Source organism: Aricia agestis, chromosome 11 (genome assembly GCF_905147365.1).
Source record: "Aricia agestis chromosome 11, ilAriAges1.1, whole genome shotgun sequence".
Classification (NCBI taxonomy): Eukaryota; Metazoa; Arthropoda; class Insecta; order Lepidoptera; family Lycaenidae; genus Aricia; species Aricia agestis.
In genome coordinates this window covers 9,209,309-9,235,400 of record NC_056416.1, presented here as the reverse complement: position 1 = coordinate 9,235,400, position 26,092 = coordinate 9,209,309, and the positions used below count along the sequence as shown (strand labels likewise).

The 26,092-nt window shown below is 35.5% G+C and overlaps 1 protein-coding gene across 1 annotated transcript; it reads right to left on the bottom strand.

The window, feature by feature from the left end:
- Positions 1-1,968: 1,968 nt before the first annotated feature.
- Positions 1,969-25,940, bottom strand: LOC121731701 (CKLF-like MARVEL transmembrane domain-containing protein 4). The gene is made up of 4 exons (XM_042121274.1): positions 25,624-25,940; positions 8,072-8,230; positions 7,107-7,208; positions 1,969-2,814 (listed from the first exon to the last, which is right to left on the bottom strand). Exons 1-4 carry the CDS (start codon positions 25,768-25,770, stop codon positions 2,722-2,724), a joined length of 501 nt encoding a protein of 166 aa, XP_041977208.1. The 5' UTR covers positions 25,771-25,940; the 3' UTR covers positions 1,969-2,721.
- Positions 25,941-26,092: the final 152 nt, after the last annotated feature.

Sequence of the window (26,092 nt, the reverse complement as noted above, 5' to 3'; positions counted from 1 at the left end):
TGATTCCTTGTTTTTAGATTTCAGATGATCCTTAAAGTACGTTCGTACCGTACCTTCGTACCATCTGAACAGGACGTTGGTTCCTCTCATGTTTTCAAAATACTTAAAGCATTAACGGGTAAACATAACAGTGAAGTTGGCAACTACAGCTATGACTCACTTGTTGATCTGCGCATGCGTACACAATAATATCGTCACCTCAGAGCACAGGAGCCAGCCGACGAAGAAAATAAATAATATAATGCACTTATTTTTAATCAATACACTGATAATGGCATACTAAATTTTGTTAGGTAGAAGCTAATAGGTACGTCTGTGTCCTAAATTCTTATAATACGAGCTTTTGAAAGATAGTGAGAGATTAAGTTATATTTTTTTATTATTTACTTCCAATTTCTATACACAAAAGACCTCTGACTCATTTTAATCAAAATGATATTTTTAAACAGTAGGTATACCTTAATATTATGTAGTACTTAGTAGGTTATACTAATTTATAGTTTGGGTGTATCCTTCACTGCTCGAAGCGATTGCATTTAAAGGTGGATGACATCATGTCTGAGTACGACATGGGCACACAGCGCGTAGGATTACGAAACTCGACGTATAATTTTTAATAGCATGTTTGATGCTTATATCATCGTTACTAAAAATATATTAATGATTAATACCGATTAATCGATTCCTGTTTTATAGCGTGCTTGTAGATTGATGTAGAAAACCTAGTGAAGGCGTAGAGAGGGCTGGTGGGTAAATATTGTGTGTCGTCCTTCGTCCTTACTTGTTCTGTAAAAATATTTATACTTAAGTATCTTTTTTTACTACGACAAATGCCTGCGAATATGTAGAGCTGGATGCACCCGAAAGTACTTGTACTATTATCTACGAGCTTTTGCCCGCGGCTTCGCTCGCGTTAAGAAGTATTATTATATACAAACTTTCATCCCCTATTTGAACCCCTTGGGGTTGGAATTTATCAAAATCCTTTCTTAGCGGATGCCTACGTCATAACATCTACCTGCATGCCAAATTTCAGCCCGATCCGTCCAGTGGTTTTGGCTGTGAGATGATAGATCACTATGTCAATCAGTCAGTCAGTCACCTTTGAGTTTTATATATATAGATTCTGTGCCGAAAGGATGGTAAGTTGGCGCAGTATTAGTTACTATCACAATGGTCACGTTAGTACTTAGTCTACTTGTACTAATATGTATTATAGGTATTACCCACTAAAATTCGGCGGTAGGTACTCCAACAGCATCGTCCTTGCCGAAGCTAGGGCGACGCGACGTAATAATAGATATTTAATTTCATTGTATGCGTCCCATGATAGCTCTTTATAGAGCCGTAAAATTCGTAATTCAAAATGAAGAGAAGTAAACACAATAGTCAATGTACCACACTACTCTACCTAATTTTAAAGCTGTGGCGATTATTTGTATGTATTTATATACAAAGTAATAAACAGCTTGATTGTTTAATCATCTTAAATTTTACAAAATAAGTGTTTTATGTTCTTTAAAACATTTATTTTCCGAGACTCTACCTGCTCTCCTCCATATTTGATCACTGCAATATGAATCATAATAACTACATAGTGATGTAGTTATTATGATTCATATTTTTGTTGGTTTACTGAGTTTAGGATTGGTTTACTGAGTGCAGTAAACCTTGTTTTTGATAAGGTTTATTTAGGTTTTGGTACTTGCAATGTATGCGTTTATTTTATAACTTCTAAGGTAGAGTTAGGTCTTCACTGACACCCGACACCTTTGTATAGAGAAATTATTATTATATTGGACTCAGATTTACTTGAAAATCCAAAGCTGGTGCAAGGTAATCTCTACCAAAAAACGAGGCCAGGCAATTTCAATTTTAAAATATGGCAATCTTTTCCATATAAAAAGCGACATATTTTCTACGTGACGCGTTGATAACTTCACCTACAGAGGAATTATTAAAACAAAATTAATTGTTAACATATATTTTATAAACTTTTTACAAATTAGTTTAATTAAGCTATTGTGTATATTAATTTCCAAGAGTTTAATAAAATAATATATTATTCATTTTGCAACAACACTTCATTTTAGCTTCTTACATCTGTAGTATAAAATACAACTGCGCTAGACGTCACTCTAGCCTTTGAGTTATTAAAACTATTATAATACAATGTTTATATGGAAATTCGTGTGCATATGTTTGCTTCACAACCGCAAAAATATGAAGATATGCTATTTTAAAACAGTAGGTAAAGGTACAAACTAATTTCGAATGATTACAAACAAATAAATGTCTTTTTAAAAACAAATTTTCGTTCGGTTGCGATAAATTTCACCTGGCCTAATTCAGCCGATAATTTGCAAAGAGCCTGACGAGTGCTTCGGTGCTTACATAAAACGTAGACATTAGAAAAGATAATTCGTTACTTTCACTTCACTAGCGACAATATTAAACAATACAACTGACCATAACTACAAACATAACCCACGTAAAACTAGATCTGAAACAGTCACACTATAGAACAATCTTAGAACGAACAATAAATAAGCGACGACCGCCGCATTCGGTCGGAGACTTATCTACACAGTCTATGGCCTTTAAAAAAATAAAGTCAACCATCTCGTCTCATAAAATTTACAAAACGTAACATTAAGGTAAATTCGAATGAATGACTGAGAAAGAAATGAGTTTCTGTATGTATATTAGTGGGGTGTGAGTTCACGAGGTGGTGGTGATGGTGGTGCTCTTGTGGTCCTTGTACAGCAGGAACGAGCTTGCTGCGTACGCCAGCGTGTTGAAGATACCGAACACCTGCAACGAAATACATCATAGAGTATAATAATAATAATAGCTATGGAGGCTAGTGTTACAGGTACCAGACAACGGAAATATATTTAATACTTTTATATTATAAGTACATAATATATTTCAGATTTTTATTATATCATATATTTAGTACACATCCAAGACCCAGGAACATTGAACATTTTTGTTTCATCGGCGGGATTCGAACCCGCGACCCCCGGCTTGCGCTACCAACGCGCCACCAACTGAGCCACAGAGATCGTCAGCGGTCAGAGTATGGTAACTACATTTATTGCTACTGGCCAATCGTGTTGGTCGTCCATCCTACTGATAGGGTCTGAGTGCTCTTGTGTATTGCGCCCACACTAGGGCACTATAAAATGACTCCTGCGTAACTGGCTTGATTTTAATTAAACTGACCACCGTCACCGAAACCGGTATGGGAGTATTATTGCTACTGATGGAACTTTAGCTTTTCGGAAATGGTATGTAGCAGTTTACAGTCAGAGAGGTGTATAGTAGAGAACTTTTAAATTTAGTAATAACAAATTACATTTTACTGCACCCAAACCTCGATGAGTGACATCTATTTATCTCTACGCCTGCGTAGCTAGCACGGGGTTTCCCAGTCGATTCTTCGGAAGAAAGTAATGGCAGTTTCTTTCCCATGTCTACATATCTTATTCCCGAGCATGGCCCCACCCATCGACTTGAGTTTCAGTGGACAAAGACAAGAAACTCTTTCCATAGCAACCAAAGCAACGGCAATTATTATTTTTTTGACATTTAGTTTCTTGGTTCTTTTTTTTTAATTATGGCACCTCAGCATGGCGGCAAATTAAAAAAATCGACGTGTAGCAACCTTGTCTATAGCCGGAATTATAGTTTTGATCTACGAAATACGAATAATAAAAACTAAGGCACTTTATTGTTCGTAGTTTGTGTTCGTAGTTTGTGTAGCTATACATCGATTTTTTGAATTTGCCACCATTTATTCGACACTGGCCATGGTTTTATAGCCAAGTGCCATAATAAAAATAAAAACAGAATCAAGAAACTAAATGTCAAAAGCGGATCGTCATGCTTGACATATAGATTTTCAAAAGCGAAAGATATCGAGATACGAAAGAAACTTTTACTCCAATGTTTTTCCGGTAAAACTGTCAAAATTAAGTTTCTTTCGTTTGTCTACGTGCTTGTGCTAGCTATGCTGGTGCAAAATATTTGTTGTCAAATGCAGCTTAGAAACCAGACAGTACACTTTCAAATGTTGGTCAGATCAGCTAATGCATAGAGTCAAACTTCTGACTCTACACGCCCGTACACAAAGCACTATTCAAACTCTACGTCTTAGTTTAAAATTGTGCCTTGCCCGTTTCATGAATGATTATAAAATATATTATGTAAGTATATTGCCATCCCACCATTGTCATGTAACCAAGACATAATTTGGTCTGACCATCTGTTCACTAGTAGCCTAGTGACAATTATTATGACACATCAATCAGGAAAAATCTAGGAGTAATTCGGTAGTATGCACTCTAAAATGATAATAATAATTAGTTCATTCTACGAGAGTAAGAACTTCGGTACTATCACAAGTATTCATGGCGTAACGCCTCCGTGGTCCAGTGGTTTAAAGCGCGGCTCTTTACTTTACTCGAGGGTCGTGGGTTCGATTCCCGCGTTTGAAACATGCTAAGTTTGGTTAGGACAATGCAGGCTGATCACCTGACATCTGACAAGTAAGATGACCCATGCGTCAGATGGGCATGTAAAAAGTCGGTCCTGCGCCTGATCTCTCGCTAGTCGTGTCGGTCTTCCGTCCCACTGGGTTATGAGAGTAAAGGAATAGAGAGTGCCCTTGTGTACTTCGCAGTTCGCACACACTTGGGCACTATAAAATTACTCCTGCGTAACTGGCCTGGTTTCAATAAAACTGGCCACCGTCACCGAAACCGGTGTGGGTCATGACTCATGACGTATTACGAGTAGGTATCTAAATTATATTTGGCTTCTTTAAAAATAATATATTTTGTTAATCACCAAACTAGGTACCCATAATCTATATTATACCATTCAAGATCCCTAATACAAGAGCTACTGTTACTAAATTGGAGAGAATAAGTGAGATTTATATTTAAAGAGAACACTTTAAATGTACCTGTTACTTATTAGATAAAGCAATTACATTTTAAACGATTATGATATAATTTCATCTATTTCAGAACCCAAATAAGAACATTTTTGTGTGTTTAGTTGATTGATATCTTCGTTACAATGCTCAGCCGTGCGCGACCTAGCGGCTTGCACCGCATGCTCGCTCCTCGCTCATATAAAAACACTACACAAGAAGGAAATGATATAATCTGACTGACACATAACGGATAAGAAAAATAGTCGACAAAGTTTAATTAGTTAACATTTATATTAATTGCCATTCGAAAGTTTATAACAAATTGGATATCACTAATCGCTTTAGCAGTTATTAGTTAAAGCCGTTTAGCGTCACGTGAACAAAAAGGTGACCTCTACAAAAAGTTAGACATTTTTTTTTAAATAAATATTGATCGATTTTAATTTTCAACTTAATTTAATTAAGTTTATACTACTTTTCATTTATCTTAATTTTTTATTATTGATTTTTCATAGAGAGTACGCGAGTTCAACCCCACTCTAATAAACGCAACAACTGGTTGTGTTCATAATATTACGAATAGATTTATGGGATAAAAAAACGAGGCCAAAAAAATAGAGCTATCGCGGTGGTTACTATGCAATGGCTTGTGTTGTGGCACTATGGCACTATTTGGGATCAATTCGACATTTATTGAAAGAACAACATTGATGATATTAAAATAACTGCCGTAGAACGGTTTTTCCGTCAAATATAATGCCATATCCACATATCTTTAGCTTCTTGGCTCAGGCATTACTGGATTACTATCCTTACACCTTTGTGGTAGTTATACTAAGAGGTTATAGCAGTTAATAAGAGTGATATGACCTAATTTAAATTTATATATCAACTAGCTAAAAGCTGAGCCTTGTGGGGCTCGTTTTTCTGTATGGTAATAATCTTAAGGCAGTTTTTTTATATATTTTAATAGTAACCAAACCTTGACTGACCGATGATATATCTACATATAAATAAAAATTACTATGTTAAAGCACAAATCAATAGGCGTGATAGTTTTTCTGTAAAGTGTACCGCTGTCCAATAGCCCTGACAAATGCGAAAGTATGTCTGTCTGTCTGTTTACTTTTCAGTTTTCACGTCCAAACCGCTTAACCGATTTTGCTATTGGGAAAGGCCATAGGATTCTTTTTAATGTTAAAAAAGTCCTAATCCTATATCCTATGATATAAAAAGTTTTTATCCCGGAAAAAATTTACGATTGCGGTTTTGGAGTTGCGAGTTTAATCTTAGTGAATTATATATCATGTTCACAAAGAATAATACTTATATTATGCAGGTATATATACTTATATTATTTATTACATCAGATGAGCGCGGTGCATGCGCGGTTTGTGGGTGCAACACCAGTATCGATAGTCTATCTATAATATATATATATATATATATATATATATATATATATATATATATATATATATATATATATATATATATATATATATATATATATATATATATATATATATATATATATGTATGTATGTATATATATGTATATATATATACATATATATGTATATATATATATATTTTTGTTCTACTTTAATTACACACACAAATTATATTTTTATGTATATATTATAACGCTTATATTATTATTTACAGTCAATGTTATCTATTTTATTTATGTTTATAATATTTATTAACTATCTTACACACAACCCATACATTTACTACACATAATATTATAATTATTTATTGTGTGCCTCAAGAGTCAAGACGTAGTCTGTCCAACGCCGACAAAATGGGTCCACAGAATATCAGGGACTGTGGAGCCCACAGTCATGAACCTGAGTGGATTCCACTTCAATAGTTTGGGCATTACACCACCAACCAATTCGTATCTGGCGCCTTGCTTAATGCATTATTATGTTTTGTTTTATGGTTATTATTATTTATTTATTTTTTTTCTCTTGCATTGTTGTTGTTGTTTTTTTTTTTTTTTTTTTTGTATTTCTGATTACTATCAAGCTACTTGTATTGTGTGGTGTTTTTAAATTTAAATGTACAGAACTTTGTGTAATGTCCAGATTACTGAATAAACGTTTATTTATTTATTTATTTATTTATTTATTTAGGTATCATAGTTCATACTCACAGCGGCGGCGACGTTTCTGGGGTAGCTGCCGTAGACGGTGACGAACATCAAGATGAACGCGATGAAGTAGAACAACGTCTCTATACACGTGCTGATGAACTCCTGAAATTACATACAAATTCATTTATTAACTTCAGAAAAATCTCGGACAAAGAAATGTCATGGATAATGTGATGTAAATTATGAACATTATAGGAAAACTATTTTACTCTCAAATGAGCACCATGTCATTAGCTTATTGTAAATTTTGAATATATGTACCTAATGTACAGAAATTACAAAACTGGTTAGGACAGGGGTAACTCAAAAGCATTATGCTATAGTAAAATTAGAATCTACAGGGGTAAAGTAAGAAGCTAAACCTGTTTGCTGTTATTGAATAAAAAGGGGGTCTCCTAAGTGTGCTCTGCACATTTGATTATTTTGATACAACTTCAGACAAGTAGGTAAAATGTAGACTACACAAAAATCTTTTCAAGCCAGAGTCATGTCAACTTAGAGACTCTACAGTCTACAGGACTCTGAAGTGATCCTTCTATTACTTATAGAAATCATAGAAATAAATAGTAGTTAATTAATATAACACACTATATGGGTCAGGCCACAACACGCTATGTTGCGTCGCATCGTAAAAATCTACATTGCTTTGCAATTATTGTTTTTACGATTCGAGTTTCGACGCCCACATAAGGAGTGAGCACACTGAGACGGGCCGTGCCGGGGATCAGCGTGCCGGGGCTCATCGCAAAAATCCGCCTCCATACAATTTGTATGGAAGCGGAAATCCGCTGCGCCCCGACACAGTGTGCGATCCGCGCATCCGCTTCCATACAAATTGTATGGAGGCGGATTTTTGCGATGAGCCCCGGCACGCTGAGCCCCGGCACGGCCCGTCTCAGTGTGCTCACTCCTATAATATTGTGACTTGTGACCTACCCTCAAATTACAAAAACATGATAACTTACAGAGAGTATCCAGTTGATTGGTATCTTCAGCGCTTCCCGTACGCCGAACAGGTAGACCAGACTCCACATGAGCGTGGTGATGAACGACGTCACAGCAACGAACACGTACCACGACGATGCCCACGGCGTGCCCAGAGCCATACATAGTATACCCAAAATCTGGAAATACAACATTAAACTTTTTAGAACATGGGTTTTTAGAACAAGCGAGCTGAATTATAGAATCTGAACACTTTTGATGCATTACATCAGCTTGCAAAAAATAGCTACTTACTTAAAAATTTAATTTTAAATTTGAAGATATTTGGTAAGAAAATCAATTGATTTTTCTAATACACACAATATATAATATGTAAGAGAATGTATTTTGGAGGAAAAAGCACTAGATTCTACCTAGAGTTCATCGCACGAAGATTGCTACGTACATATTTTATCTAAATTAAAATATCAAGTCCAGAAAAAAAGCAGGTCATTTACCGAGGCGTAATACCTAGGGTTCAAACGCGGAGGTCACAACCATCGATCGACCTTGAAGGCCACCACACCCATCCATACCGATCAATCACACTATCATTATTTATTACTAAATAGAATTGAAGGATACGAACCTTCTTGGAATAGTGACTTAATGGTCAGTTCTGGAACATTCAAGAGACTTTTTGTATAATAGTTTTTAGGAAAAGCCATCAAAACATCATAGGACTCTACAAATCATAAGGTAAAGTACCTACATAATAGTATGCATATAAGGAATACTGTAATTTTATATTGTACTATAATAATAAACATATTAATTTGCGATTCATATCGTTTAGAATAAGAGCCTTATTAAGGTATCATAAAATAATATTTATTATCCGCCGTTCTGTTGCTTTAGTACTGCATTATTTCTCTTATTACTTATCGTCTCAGAGTATCTAAGGCTGTAAATGTAGGTTAGATTAGATTAACAAATCTAGTAATCTAGGTGACTTATTACAATTTCCTAGTAAATACAGTCTAAAATATTATTATAATTAGTCAGCAAGCCGCTGTTGATATCACAAAACAAATACAGGTGTGCGATATCGAATATCGCAGCAATAGACGAATGTTTTTAAGAAAACGACAAGGAAATGAACATTGAATCGCCTGATCATGAGTGGCCACAAGTGCGTTGGCAGTTCTTTTGCCTCTCTCTTGAGCCTCCGGTAACCTAATTACTCGGTAAACAAATCGCGTTATATCACGCCGCGGTTTTCGATGAGGCCGATATATCCGCTCGAGATGCTACGTAACGACTAACGTTATGTCTTCGGAACCGTGTCGTTTCCTTTCAATTTATTATTTAATATTTTAAACCAAAATATATTTCAACATAATAGCTGCTCCCTTATCATCTTATGTTCGATCAAAGAGCTGAGTTGGCAGAGAACAAACAGAGAATTATTTTTAATTGAAAACTATAAATTGAACAATAGGTAATATAATGTATTAAAGCAAGGAATTTACGATTAAAATTACTACTGTAAGTACTCTATTTTAACAACATATACAGCATAATTTATACAGCATAATTTTGATTTATTATGTACTCAACAGGTCTAGGTACCTAATCCTGGTATCAATTGAACATTAGAACTTGAATTGTCATAAAATAATATGCTACAAACACTAAACAGCGAAATCTTCAAAATAAGATTTCACTGTTTCTCATTAATTTGATGGATGGATGAATTAATCAATTAAACAACATAATATCTGAATCACTTCCTAACATAATATCACTAAAGCTCCATCTAAAATGATTAGTACATGCAATAGGTATGACAAGGTCAGTTTGTCTAGCGGTAGTCCTCTAGCGGCCCACAACGGTGTTCGCGTCTTGCCGACCGGTTCCCGCGAGAGAACATCAACTGTCGCGCAGGTGTACAAATTACTCGCTCCATTGAACCTACTTTTTTGGAGGAAGATCTCCTCGCTACGTCTGGTAGCCTGGTAGAATATTAAACTTCACCGAGCAATCGACTATTATATTCAGAAAGAAGACGACCTGATGAGCACAGCAAATAAGATGCAAAGTTCTCTATTTTTAACCGACTTCTACAACAGTCATTGTCCAATTTATACTCGTACTTAACAATATTCGCCTTCAATCTTCGTTTTCTAAAGAGTTTAGCAGTCAGTTAAAGTTATTTAATTATTTTAATTACTAACTGTTCAAGTGCAACTCAAAACGAAAGAGGTTGAAGGAGGTCAAAAAAAGATGTCACGTGTGATGCGCGTAGCGTTTGTGAAAGTGGCGTACGCGACGCACACGTTCAAGCCGTTCCGAGTTATTTCACTTCCAGGTTTATACAATGATACTTATACCACTGGCATAAGGGTGAATTCAGACGTAAAAAGGCTGTAGCTTCAAAGCCGCGTATGACCGCGGCCGCCATACCCGCAATGGGATCACTCCGCGCGCCACAGCGTGCCATGTCGCCGGATTTCCGACACCGACGTGGAATACTGATAAGATAATGGAGACTAATTGTGCCGAAATCATAAAAGCGAAAGTGCTGTGAATAGCCTTAATTTTACTAGTATGTACTTATTTCAACTTTTGTAGAGTTTGCTGTAAATAGACCTGCGGGGCTAAAATGGTCACATTTAGCAATTCCTCTCAATCAATTCAGCAAATGAATCGTCAAAACTGTGAAACTGACAAATGTCAAATCAGTACAAGAATACAGAAATGAATTGCAAGCAGAGTTGCATTTTGCGATTTTAGAAAAATGAATCGTATTATGATTCATATCATGATACTTCAAAGCGACCATTTTAGCCCCGCTGGTAGATTGTCTGCTACTCTACCTTGGACGTTAGTAACCGAAAGTATTATCAGTAGAAAGATGAGTATCCCTTATTTTCTAATCCATCTCATCCAAAAAAGGGGACACGAAGGAATGGACCGCGATGGGAAGATACCCATAAAGAACGGTAGTCGACAAGAAATAATTATAACATTGAAGTAGCAGGGCTGTAGCTAGAGTCAAATTTGAGGTAGGGCAGGCGGCAGCATTGGTTACAGGTAGGCGGAAGTAAAAAATATCATAATAATTGATTGAATGCGAGTTTCTTACGCTGGTTCTTCTCGTCGGGTTAGTTCCCGAACCGGAAGTAGGCCTCATGTAGACGTTCAGAGAACATTTGCAAAAATTGATTGAATGCGAGTTTCTTACGCTGGTTCTTCTCGCCGGGTTAGTTCCCGAACCGGAAGTAGGCCTCATGTAGACGTTCAGAGAACATTTGCAAAAATTTATTCTGAATAAAAAAGTTTGAGTTTGAGTTTGAATTTTCTTGGGTTTTGATATTTTTAAGGTGGGGCATTGTGATTTTATTGCCTCCCAATGCCCCTCCTCTAGCTACGACCGTGTGAAGTAGGCTCAAAGAGTTATGCTAAAATTAAAGACCAAGGCTTGCTCTCAGCTTCATTAACAGTTTTAAAGTTTACTGCAACACCTTATTTATTTAATGCCAATTCGCAAATATAGGACATTCGTATGAGTATTGAGTAGTGTTTAAAAACAAGTTACAAAACGATTACTAAAGTACAAGGTGTTAACCATTGTACGTGACGATTCGTCTTATCCGTGACTAAGTATTTTCCTGTACGACGTTATACAACACGCTCATATTTAAAACGAGTTTTGCAAATTACTACTACGTAGTATTATACCAAGTAGGCACTTTTCTTTTTCAGAATTCGTTAAATGTCGAGGAAGTTGAACATTGACACAAAACATCCAAAAGCTGGCTCAACTACAGCTACAGCCTTTTGACATAACGTAACCAATTCACTAATCAGTCATCCCTTTGCTTTGGTACAACCATAGATAAAGTATTGGTGCAACTCTTTAAAGTGGATTTTTCACTGTCAAAAAAGTTACAGAACACTATAAAAACAAACGTTATTTCTGAATAAGTACCTGTTGCTAATTTAATGGTTACGAGTAAAAAGCGAGATAATCATCTTCAAAGTGCTAAAATCTTGTGAAGTGAAATTATGATGAGGTAACTTGCATTCGGGTTACTGGGTGCGACCGAAAACGACGCGCGCGCTCGCCGATATAACGCCAGCGCAGCGTGGTGTATGATTACAGAGAAGTCAGCAAAAACATCCAGCAGCTTCGTTATCGGAACGTATCAAATGTCAAATAATAATAATAATATCTATGGACGCTTCACACCACGTCAGTCTGGCCCCGTGCTAAGTACCAGAACGACTTGTGTTACGGGTACCAGACAACGGAAATATATTTAATACTTTTATAATTTATACTATACATTTAATTAAGATTTTTATTATATGATACATATATATAATACACATCCATGACCCAGGAACTTTGAAAACTTTTTTGTTCCCTCGACGGGATTCGAACCCGCGATCCCAGATTGAGCTACCAACAGCCCACCAACTGAGCCACAGACTTCGTCTGAAATATAAATCTAAATAGAAGCTGCCATTATAATTATAGGAAATAATACGCAAAGGTAGCATAGGGCGTTACTAGCACATACAGTAAATAATCCTAAGAGCCTGTTTCACGACATACTGATAAGCGCCGAATAGGCTATCCAGCACTTAACTTGACTGATACAGTATGGAGAATCTGTCAAAAAAGCTGTGAATAGCCTATTTGGCACTTTATCAGAAATTGGTGAAACAAGCCCTTGATGTTGTACCTACACGTTATATCTGAATTTTAACAGAGACGTTGTCAAAAGTTAAACAAAACTTTTTGTTTACTGTCTATGCTGATGCTGCACTTTAGCCTGAAAGCAGGCTGTAATACTAATACATCCTAAAATACTATTTAATAATTTACGTGAGCTGTCGTTATTTTAATCATTATGATTATTGACACACTGTATTTAAAAGTGATTTACTTTTATTAACTTTACAAGTAGGCAATGTCTATAATAGAATGTTTCCGCTTAGTGCATATTTTATTGAACGTTTAAATCCGTTGACCGTTACTATAAATTTACTATAGTAATTACTTATTAATACTTATAAGTATTATTTGTTTATAGTGATCTCCATTTTGCATAATTTCTTCATTTATCATCATTCAATTCAATTCAATCATTGGATATTTCAAAAAAGTAACATAATGTTAAATGAAACTAAGATTTTTCCTCATTCGTCTTCGATAACCAACAGCTAAGCTCTAGACTTCTTTTTAAAATATGTTTATGGAAAAATGTATAAAATCCTGTGCTACCACTTATAGAATCTATTTTCTAGCAGGTATTAGAAGAAGAAAGTTTAGAAGAAAGTTAATAATTTTATCCATCTAATAAGCGATTATGTGCTAATTTATTACCTGAGAATTAAATAAAAATATTAACTCTGTCGTTTATTGCACAACTAGCGACCCGCCCCGGCGTCGCACGGGTATAAAATAATATATAGCCACTGAAAAAATGATTAAAATCGATTGCCTATGATCCTTCACGTGGTCTACTTCTTATCTGAGCCTAACATAAAAATTGCTCCAGTAGTTCGCGAGATAAGCCCTTTCAAATAATTTCCCCAGTTTTTTTCCACATTCTCCTATTAGTCTTAGCGTGATAAAATATAGCCTATATCCTTCCTCGATAAATGGGCTATCTAACACTGAAAGAATTTTTCAAATCGGACCAGTAGTTCCTGAGATTAGCGCGTTCAAGTTAGCCCTTTCAAATAATTTTCCCCGTTTTTTCCACATTTTCCTCTATTTCTTCGCTCCTATTAGTTTTAGCGTGATAAAATATAGCCTATAGCCTTTCTCGATAAATGGGCTATCTAACACTGAAAGAACCATCAAAATCCGTTGCGTAGTTTTAAAGATTAAAGGGAACAAAGGGACATGAGAGAAAAAAGCGACTTTGTTTTATAATATTTGTATAGAAGATGCACTATACAAGTATACAGTGCATCTTTTACAGTCTACCGCATTAAAACTTTTTTATCCAATTATTAATTCTGATTTCTGCTTATTTATCTCTGTTGTGATACGTCATACACAGATCCATACTACTATTATAAATGCGAAAGTGTGTCTGTCTATTACCTCTTCAAGCCCAAACCGCTGAACCGATTTAGCTGAAACTTGGTATACTTCGAGTCTCGGGAAAGGACATAAGATACTTTTTATCACGGATAAACGGTTCCCGCGCGAATTAACGAGTTTTGGGCGTCATCTATAAGTTGTTTATGAAATATAAAGAATTCGGGTAAATCCAGCGGAAAGCAATCAGCGATAGCACAATCAGCGGATTTGTTATCGTCACATGTGTTATCTAGGTACGTCATACGTGGACCGTGGTGTTCTTGGTGCTATTTTTACATGACATATGGGCAGGCGGCGGTCTCGCTAGGGAGAGGTCGTCGACCCCGCTTCCCGTTACCACACCTCAACTCTTCCGTATCACCCTACCCATGTATTGTTGATACAATAATGAGCCGCTCTCATTACACCCGAACTCATTGTTTCTAGCAGCCAAATTTTGCAATGTTTAATTGGGTTGATCATGTGAGATTGCATATTTGAATTTCCGTTTTTAACGGACTTCAAAAAATTAGTTTATTACTTCGATCACAGTTTCCAGGAAATGCTATTGTATTCTATTGTTGTCGCGATCACCGGTGCTCTTATGGGGCTTGAAGAATTATTTTAATATTTATTTAAATTATTTAAGATTTACTTTCGCTGGTAATTCCAAAATCTAGTCCTCGGAGTGAACCTACTTTTCATTTCAACGGTAGAATCTCGTAAAAGATATTCACGAGGTCAGACATCGATCATCCAGAAAATGTTGTTAAATCTAAGAAGTAAGAATGTAATAATTTTCATTGATTAATATCTCCGTCGCCTTTAGTTTGAGTGGCAATTTACAATGATTTTAGTTGGGGCAAATGACGCAATCGTCTGAATCGAAACATTCTGTGGCTTCCAGTTCGTTAGCTAAATCGCCTACCTCATTGAGGGGGCAAAAACCTGTTTCATAGCATTTTATGTCTAATTATGTTCGTATCTAGCCCATGATAGATAACGACAGTGGAATTCCGACGAAACATGGAATTATAACATGATCATTGAAACTACATAGTACAATTCAAATGAAACCACAAGTCTACGTTTACGTTCAAGCAGAAATAGGAACCTGTTACCAGGCTATCATACCATTATGAATTATAATGGTTAGCTTAAGCTTCTGTTGACCCCCCCAACATATTATCCCAAAAATAAAATTGCGTCTTCTAGTAAATGCAAAGCTCATGTAACATTTCAATGGACTAACAGTCACAAAGGTTTGTCACTCACCGCATATGTACTTTAGGCTCAAACTGGGCCCTGTTAATATCTTTAATGAGTTCTATTTACAGGTGAACTTCTAATAGTAATGCGATCATTATCTTATAATTATTGTTTGTCGAGACTCGAGAGCAAGCCAGTTCGAAGAATTGCCATTGTGTGAAGTTGGTCGAGAAGATAATCGTTCGACCTATTGTGTTTGTGTACTCCTCTAACTTGAAAATGTGTTAAAGTTATATTATTAGGTTATATTTGTTGTGACTTGTGAGTATAAACATTACAATAATTAAGGAATGAAAGTTTAAAAAATTACGTTAAAAATCCAACTTTAACGTTACCAACAGAGTTAAATTTTATTAGAGTTAAACCTTTGAATTCACCAAAGACTTTATAATACTTTACCAAAGAAGATAAGAAGTATGCAAAGTGCAAACATACATAAGAAATGTTATTGTGTTGTTTTTGAGTCGCAAAATTTTCTGTTACATTTTCTTGAAAGATTGCATGTTAAATTACAAATTAGGTTTTGAAGAATGCATACACAATTTAAGTTTTTAAAAGTGCAACAAGTTAACCTAGCCCAAGGCATAAACAATGTATAGAGTTATAGACAATCCTTGTTCTAATAAGGTAAGAAGGAAGCTATATCCTCAAAGGATGATCCGTGATGACTGATGATGTACGTTGAATATTAAGTAATAGTCTTACATTTATTATCGAGACTGAACTGCAGATACTTGATGATAACCAAAATTGGAATTTGATACCAAAATTTGGAAATGTTTAATTTGTATACTTTGTACATAAATTACTAATGACTGCCAGTTCAAGATTGCTCGTTAAAAATAGAAAGTTGAGTAAACTATATCGATTATGTATGTGAATTAAACCGTAGCGGCATTACGCACTTTGTTATTGCATCAGTAGAAACTAAATCAATATATTTTTATTACAAATAAATAACTAATAAAGCAAAATCACTGTGTTAAGGAAGAAGTGTAAAGCTGTTACATGCTCTTAACTCAGCTGTATGATATGTAGTATGTAGTACAGACTACATATCATACAGCTGAGTTAAGAGGTTATTGAGGTACAGACTCTGTACCTCAATAAACTTCAAACGAAAACGCAGAAAAGAAATGGCTCTACCTACCGCTGCGCTGGCTTCAAACTTACCTCTTTATTTTAAACTGAGCCTTCATACTAGACAAAGATGAAAGAAACTTGTTGCTAAAAAGTAAGAAAATTTAAATAATGAATAATAATTGCTTGCGTGATATTCGGTCACCGAAATTACTGGACTAGGGCGCAGAATGCAGATATAGAGATGAGTGATGACTATATACATTATGTCCGTACATGGTGTATAATTCCTATTGCAGGAAAGTTCTCGGTTTCTTCGAGAATTCTGCGCGAATGCAGTCGCGAGAAACGCTTAGTATAAAGCTTTAAACGGTACAGGATGTGCCCTAAGATAGAATGTAGAGTTCTTGCGGCTACCGGCGGTAATGAACTTACATTGCATCTCTACAATTATCATTTAAAACGGAACTCGCGTGAATGGAGCAAGCTTTAATTACCTGAATTCCTCCTTAATGGGATAAGTAGAAGTAGGGAGCACCAGTGCAAGTGGCGGGGCAGAGGTCGTGTGCCGAACCTCAGTTAAGATGGCGCGTCTATCTCGTTCTTCTAATTAATTTATTCGAGCCACAATTGGCATGACGTGTTCAACTCTTGTGTCTATGACCCATTTCTCGCCATGGTACCAGGGGTGTGTTCTTAAGTCCCATCAGTAGTACTAATGCATTCTTTAAAGGGAAAATTACGCAACAGTCGGAGCAGAGGGCGCTACTAGTACATATTATAGTAAACAACTCGACTAAATCCGACATGTTGCACACGTCATGTCAGACTATTGACTTAAACGTTGTCAAACGCAGAACAAAACTATGTACAAATAGTATTACTTTCAATGCTGATGCTGCCTCTAGTGTGAAAACTGCAAAGCATTGCAGTAATTTGGTATCGGGTCACGCTTGGCACGGCATAATATTTGAAGGCACGGGCCAGAATACTGTTTACAGTTTAGGAACACACCCCATGTAAAGAGCGGTCCCGAAATAACCCGTTGTTGCTGTACGACGGTTATAAACGATTGTAAACGTGAATAAAAACGCGTGACATAATACCCACATCGAGCTGCACGCAGCATGACACAATATCAACGATTTAAAAAAAGAAACACCAACGGTAGTATTAGTATTCATAATATTATACATAGTTACATTAAAATTTGTAGTAAATTAAGCTCGTTATATCAATACTAAACTTTAAGTGCGGTATAATATGGTGTTAAAAATAGTCTCTTAGTGTCAACCAATCCCACATTAGCCCTGCTCCAGTGGAGGTAGTTCCAAAAATATCGTGACACATTTTTAGTGAATCATGTTTGTTTAACAACACTAACTTTTAAATACTTTTTATATTTATTCAATGTAACTTCTATTGAAATATATTCCGGCTAAGAGATTAGTCTTTAAAATGTAGAGTCTCACAGCTCACTCTTACCTTTTTGTACGTATAACAAAATATGTTTTCACTTTTTTCGTGAGGTAACGTCATTGTTTTTTACTTCACTCATGCGCGTGTTTTGCATAACTTCGCTATTGAATGTTCTCCGTAGCCCAGATGTCGCAAAAACGCACCACAATAGCTACGGTTACAGTTTCGACATGTTGTTTAGTTTTCGTAATATGTGAAAACAATGCTATCTCAACACTTCGAGGCACAACCGTTAGAATCCATAAAACATATTGTTTACGTAAATGCTGCTAACTAGTAGCCGAAAATATACCATAAGTGAGGGGTAAAGTACTTATTATATTTAGACGGATGGATGGATCCAAATGTGTTTAACTGTTTACCTTATCATTAAATGATTATAGGATTAATAAAACTTAGCGGCAATTTGACTTGATCAAAGTGTAAGCACTAAGCTTTTATGTACTTAGATTTTGAGTTTGTAAAAACCATAACATTTACTTAATCTAATTACATAATTAAAACGACGCAATCTTATTTTCCGAATCAATATTTGCTTTTGCTAGGATTGCAGCTAACTTATATGTATTATTTTCAAATCTAAGAACGAAATTTAAACTCTACATTCTACAAACAGGGGCGGATACTTAAAGGCTTTTTGGGCTGCAGCCCAGGGCCCCGCGAATACATCCGAACTGAAACCAATAGACGATATTGTCAATAATAAAAATTATCTAGAATTTAAAAAAAGCCTATCATAAGCTTGACAACATTGGTTGCGATCAATCAACCTGTGTGCGCATTTATCAAACGGAAAAGGGAATGAGACATTTTCTTATTTTTATTAAATTTGATTATCAAAATGTCAATTAGTTGAGTAATTAGGTAGCGCTCCTAAGCAGTATTAGCCCAGGGCCCCACATATTCAAGATCCGCCCCTATCTACAAACAAAATTCAAGTAAAATCTTTTGAATGGCTGAAGCGTCTACTACTAATTTCATTTAATTTGGATATTTTAGAATATTTCGAAAACTGCTAGATAACCTTTCCAGTTCATTATCAAGGCCAGAGCCCAGTCAACCGGAACATTTAAATAATATTTAAAAAAAATATTTTTAATATTTATAGTTCAAAGCGTCCGTGGTCCGCGTCGCATCTAAAACTCAACTTTTAACATAGATATATGTAATATCTTGTAAAAATGTGTGCGATAAAGAAAAGGTTTTTTTTTAGTTCTATGATCACTTATCTAACTCAAAGAGTTCTTTCTTGATTTGAAAATCCAACATAAAAATGAGATATATCTCGCACTCCCTTTCATAGCTTTTAATATGTCCATAGTCCACACTATGCGCTTTCGTCTTCAAGTTTCGTCATCTTCTTTCATTCAACTTTTGTTTTGGTGCATTCAATAATTGAATGCGTCAATGAACGCAACGCCAATATTGTCATTTTTGTTTTTAGGGTACGGTCAGATGGCATGCGTCGCGGGCATGCCTCACGTTCGCTATTGACTGCGCTATAACGCATGCCCTTGACGAACAGAAAAAGGCAGAGTGTGGACAAAGCTAATAGAGTTTGGCTTAGAGTGAGGTATGTTTGACTACAAACACGATCTCCTCGCAGGTTTCTTCGCGATATAATGATGTGAAATGATGAGAAAACGCTAAGCAAACAGCCGAGTCACCGATAGTCGCTATAACCCGCCTGCCCACAGCCATACTAATGTGTTGCCAGAACTACTTTCATTTCTACGCCGGCTTTCACCGATGTTGTTTTAAATACAAAATCGAATAGTAACATAATATTATATTTGCCAAATTACAAGATTCGTTCGTGTGTTTGTAAAAATTCACGAAGTTGCTGATCAAGTAAGTTCACTATGGATTAGATGACTAATTAAAGAGTAAAAAACACAAATTTTAAGAATAAGAATAAGAATGGATTTATTTTTAGCATCACACAATACATCATAATGTAAGTATACAGTCTGAGTCTCCTAAGTTATTTTCATAACTTAGAGACATGATAGTTTGTATGTAACGTACAATAATTTACTTTCCTGCGCATGTTAAATTGAAAATTTTCGCCGATTGTAAAAACATGCCTGCTCTACAAAGTTACGACAAAGTGGGTATTTGACGCCACTATACTAGTTATTAATTATTACTTATTACCTATACCAGGAGTAGATTGTACGTAAACTATAGAAGGAAATATCCTTATTTGTTTTAACCAGCGAGCTGGAGGACATTGATAAACTTTTTTGATAAAATATGGAGAATAATAACTTAGCACGAGTCACGACGTTAGACACTTTAATAATTTGTTTTCTGTGCTAGTCTCTACACCGACCGTACCTTAGATTACATCAATATTTAGTTATTTATTAGTATTAATTAACTTTGTAAAACACGTATGTTATTGTTTACCTCGCTGCTTATTCGATACAAGAACAATATTTTATCACTTCTTTGTGAACAAGTTGGTCGTGTCGTTTTAATGGCATTCTAATTAACGTCTCTACTACTAATGTTATGTGGCCATTAAAACACAATCGTAAGTATTCAAGAACATCATAATTCATAATATAATCATAATAAAAATATTTCTAGCAACTCTGACTCATCACAATGATTTAAAACAATTGTAACAAATAAACATTATTCAAATTTAATAACAATTGAAATTTAAATTGCGGGTTCAACAATAAAATTAGCTGTGCTGAATCCCCTAAACTTTTGACACAAATTATATAATATTTTAGTAGTTATAGTACCTATGGGGTAAAAACTACAAGGTAGGTTATGAGTACGCTCGGAACGTAGTGTAAATCTTACGTCATAAATATTAATACAAACGCTTAAATCATTCATCAGCACCGAACGATTGATCAGAGATATATTTAGATACAAAATACAATATAATAATATATATTTAATTAATTTACATATACAATTCTGTTAAGCATTCAGATCTAGTCTTCAATCGGAATACCTAAAACTAGTTTATGAATTATGAGTACCATTTTGGCTCTATTTCTTGAAGATTTTGTCTCAATATTTTGAAGTTTTTGTTTGATACTATGAAAAAAAATTTAATCGCTACCACGTAAATTGTCACAGTAAAAAATAATTCTGGTCCTTCGAGACAGTTAACTCCAAAAAGTTGATTACGCCACAAAAATGGAAACTCTACGAAATGCTAACAAATAGTCTCAAATTACAGTTCAATAGATATTTCTACCCCGTATCGACCGCAAATAATTATTTCGACCTTCTAAGGACTTTCGTGACTCACGTGTTGTAACCTATACACCAAGGACTAAGTACGTCGAGTCATCCTATAATAAATTACTCACTAACATAACATGAATACTATTAATCATTTTACACTTTACTAAAAATAGCTGTTTTGTAATTTGTAGTACTCTCCCTTCATCAAGGTTTTGAACAACCGTGACGAAAAAAGAGTCAATAAAAAAGATACATACAGCCGAACGTATAACCTCCTCCTTTTTGGAAGTCGGTAAAAATATCCTCTCTCAATGATAAGGATCATTGAGAGAGGGTTTGAAAATAAACGAAAAAAAAGTTTATATAGAATAAAGGAAGGCCTTTATTTTATATTAAAAACGTAAATAAACATAAATCAAAAACAATTTCATTTCTGTAACACAATTACTGCCGGGAAGGAAACTAACTTTCGCTTTTGATCAGTTTTTATGTTATATGTCGTCTCACGGTTTCACATTTACAAATTACTAAATGCTCTATGTTGATACAAAATCAATATTTGTTCTTTACAAGCGTGTATTGTACATATACAGCTTGTAATATTACATAAAATTACTAGTTTAGGAGGTAAACACTCTTTTTTTGCCTTGGTTGCAACAAAAACAAAAGTTTTTCGTTGATGCTACAGCCACCTGTTTGTAAGTCTCACAAAGTAAACATATTTACCAGAAATCAAAAAGAGGTTAACAAGGTAGACAATGAAGAGAAGTCATTGAAGAAAAACAATGAAGATTTTAGCGTTCAAACTTCACACGTCGCAAGAAAACTGTCGATGCAGAACCTTCAAGTGGCTGTAATTACTGAGTTCGAGTCCTCAATCCTTACAATATAATTAAAGACATGAGTGGATAAAGTCGGTAACTAACATTTTACAACATAAGAGCAAAAACTCACTCCTTCTCTGCTCTCTCTTGAACAAACCTTGTAATTTACCTATTTCATCATATTATTTATTATATCTGGCGAGTGGCTGTATAATATATTATATTTATATAATCCACCTTTTTCATTTCAAATCATTTTCCGATCCGAAAACCTCCATTTATGCAATAAGAAACCTCAATTTTCAAATTTTAGTTACCCGCTTCTCCCACTCATATTTTCAATTATTGACTTGTAAATATACCTTTATAGTAATATCCATTATTACGTCAGGCCGGTAAGTAGTCAAGAACGGTCTAAGCAATCTGGCCTTGCAGTCCTGAATAGCTTGAGTTGACCTTTCATCTAATGACCTTGAGGACATTTTGAACTATGACTACAAATCCTTTGAAATATATTCCTTATGCTAATACGCCGATAATTATAATAGGAATTAGGGACCACCAGGCAGTAAACTATACTTACCTTTGATACCCTACGGCCTACCTACCTATAATAATAATCAAAATAAAATTCAATAACTACATATTATCATCAACGTAGGTCTATAATACGAAACAAAAGAATTTTGTAGAGAACAAAACACATACGATGCAAAATAATTATAGTAAGAATTTAATACTTTTAAGTGAAGGGCACCGAAACGCTGAATAGACAAATGGAACTTTATACTCGCGGTGGGTAAGTAGATACGTGATACCGTTAGCATAATATTATTGGCATTGTAATATTTGATAGAATGGTCCTTCATAAATCATAATCCTGGATACTAATTACTTACTTTATTTAATATTATAAATGTGAAAGTGTGTCTGTCTGTTACCTCTTGACGTCCAAACCGCTGAACCGATTTTGCTAGAGTTTGGCATGGAGATACTTTGAGTCTTGGGAAAGGACATAGGATAGGATACTTTTTGTCCCGGAAAAATGTACGGTTCCCGCGCGATAAATGAATTTTGGCGCAAAGGAGTTGCGGGCATTCTCTAGTGTCCTAATAAGTTAGTGTATAAAGGTATACCTTTATAACGCTATAAATAGTAATATAGTAATATAAATTGTGCATAATATACCTAGGTAGTGACTGCAACTGAGTAAGTATCTATTTTCAAATATAAGTATTGGTCATTATTAAAATATAGACAGATCAAAGAGCTCTACAATTTCTAAAATCAACAAACTAGTGAGGCCAGTTTTCACATGTGTTAGTCAAGATCTTGATTCTTGGCATAATACCTGGATTAGGTATAAAGTTGAGTAGATACACTGTTTTGGATATAACAATATTATCTCACAACTCACAAGCAACAGATATGAGATAACACAAGAGATACGCTGTGAAGTGAAGGTCATTATTTGTGATTACAATGATTCATTGTTTTATCAAGGAAAACATTTTATGGCAATGACCATCGCTATCAGCGTTGCCAGTCGTTCCGATTTTGGCGGGACGTCCCGATTTTTGCATCAAAATTAAATGTCCCGCGTGGGACAGGCTCAGTCCCGCTTTTCGGGGGTAAGCCCGAACGTACGTGCACTGTGCAGCGTACTGAGAAAGAAAGGGGCGTAATGAAGATAAGAGTGTGGGAGCCGGGAGCTAGAGAGGTGGATTTTCTTTGGCTACTTTAACTATCTATTGTCAGGTTAACGTTATTTTAACGCAAATAAAATGATAAAAATTCAAAAAACTTTTGATTTAATACCTTTTTTACCAAATAAAAAGCGGGACAAATCCCGCTTTTTCACTCAAAAAGTTCCAAAGTCCCGACTTAGCACAAAAAAAAATCTGGCAACGTATCGTAAGGGTTCTGAGTTTTACTTAAATTCTGACTAATACAATATGTAATCCTGAAAGGCAAGGATACACGGAGTCATAGGCGATGATATCAGCTTGAATTTTGACGTAGGCGACAGATTCTCGCCTTGTTCGTGTATGTAAAGGCATTTCAGTCAGTATTTTGTTTAGCTATGAGTTATGGCTTTACCTGTATACAATAATAGTCGGAACATACAAACGTGAAATTAAATCTTACAATGTATATTTGATACTCATTGCTTTACAGTTTTTACGGCTTGCTCCATGTCATGAGACAAGCTGGTTTACTAAACAAACACGAAATCATTATAATTATTTTATGTAAGTATTTTGATGTTTGCTATTATTTTTGCTATTAAGAGCCCATGCTGTCCCACTGCTGAGCAAAGGCCAATTTAACATTACGAAAATTAATAAAATATAATAGCTCTGGTGTTCCAAACTCTTTAAAACAGGACTTTTTTTACAATAATTACACATGTACGAAAAATAAATCAAAATCCTGAATTAAAATTCACAAGTAATATAGCAGCATGATTTAAATAAACATTATTAGGTAGATATATTAAAGTAACTTTTGTACCTTTAAAGTCAATAGTTTAGAATTTAGATAAATATTATTGTCTATTAAGTAACAGGAATAAAACTGTAAAATATAAGTGCCGTAATGGCTATGGTAGAGTCTAGCGAAGTAATGCAAGTAACTGTTTATGTTACTACTTACTCTATAACATTTATTGAGGTAGAGGAACTAACATTCCACAATAGAAAAAATAACAAGTATCTATTATATCTACTATTACTTAGTAATGTTGTCAATTATTAAATTACCAATTTTAACAAATCAATTTTAGCTATGCAATGTTGTAAGAAAGTTACGACGTTTCTCTACCTGTTTTATTTCGGTATCTTTTTTGTTAGTATTGTCTTCGTACTTCGTAGCCTTTACTTTTTATTTAAAAGTTTGGGGAAGAGTAATTTAAATAGGGTAGAGCCATGAGAGAGCTGGCTAGACATGTTACAAACATAGTTAAGCAACTTTATGATATTTGCAGATTTCTGTGTGCCATTTGAAGTTAAAATATAAAATATATACACCTTTTTATTTCGCAAGACATTTTTGGTACTAAGATCCGCAATAAACACGTAGACAAGCGATGATTCTGTGACCTTGTCGTGTTTGAGTAACCAATCATACTATAATCATAAAAATGACGTCAAAATTATAAAATTATGCTTTTAAGGCTGCGCGGTATCAATGGAGTCGTGTAGGTAGCGCCTCCGCATATTTTCGTAACCGACAGAGCCGAGGCTCTACAAAACTCACACCACCTACTGACCCCTATACGCGCGGCAAGAAAGCTTTCTTACAATACGACATTTTGAAATTCCCCTCATTAACATTATGCAAATACACCGAGAACTATAGGTGGAGTCTCGAGTGCCTTTTCTGAAGTTGTAAATATAACGCATTAAATGCAAGGAGCGTCATACGTAATCAAGGACAAAATCACAGTAAACTCTAGAATAGAACAATACACCACTCGATGTCACACATTTCAAAGTTTAAAATTATCTACAAACGATAGATACGATTCTATATTTTATCACCGGTATTTTAAAATTATTCTGGTAGAAAATAATCGTAATTCGTAGCTTTCGTAGAGACGAAGCAACTTTAAACTTACCAATTGGACGACTTTGAGTAGGCCAGGCTGCGTCATGAAATATTCGACATTAAATTTGATCCAAGCCAGTGCACCGCCCTGCTGCTGCGGCGGCGGCGCCTGCTGGTTGTTGTGGTCCACGGTCACGACCGTCTCGGGAGCCATCATCCTCTGGGTTCGGTGAGATTGGGGGAAGCGGAAATAGAGTTAGCACGAGCACTGTCACTTAGGATTAGCACAACAGGAGCGTGTTATACATTTTCGTCGGAGCGAGCGTGGTATAGTTCGGGCGGCGCGCGACTGTGGAATGACGAGTGACGCTGGCGGCGCGCGGCGGCCGGCTTGCAGAGTATGTCGTCGCGCTACGCGGCCCGCGGCATCGGCTACGAGGGGACGGACCACGGTCCACGGGCTAGCGCTAGCCGCTAGCTCCTCGTAAACTTGCAGTTATTTCGAGCGCCCGTTTGCCTAGATTCGCGATTATTACGAG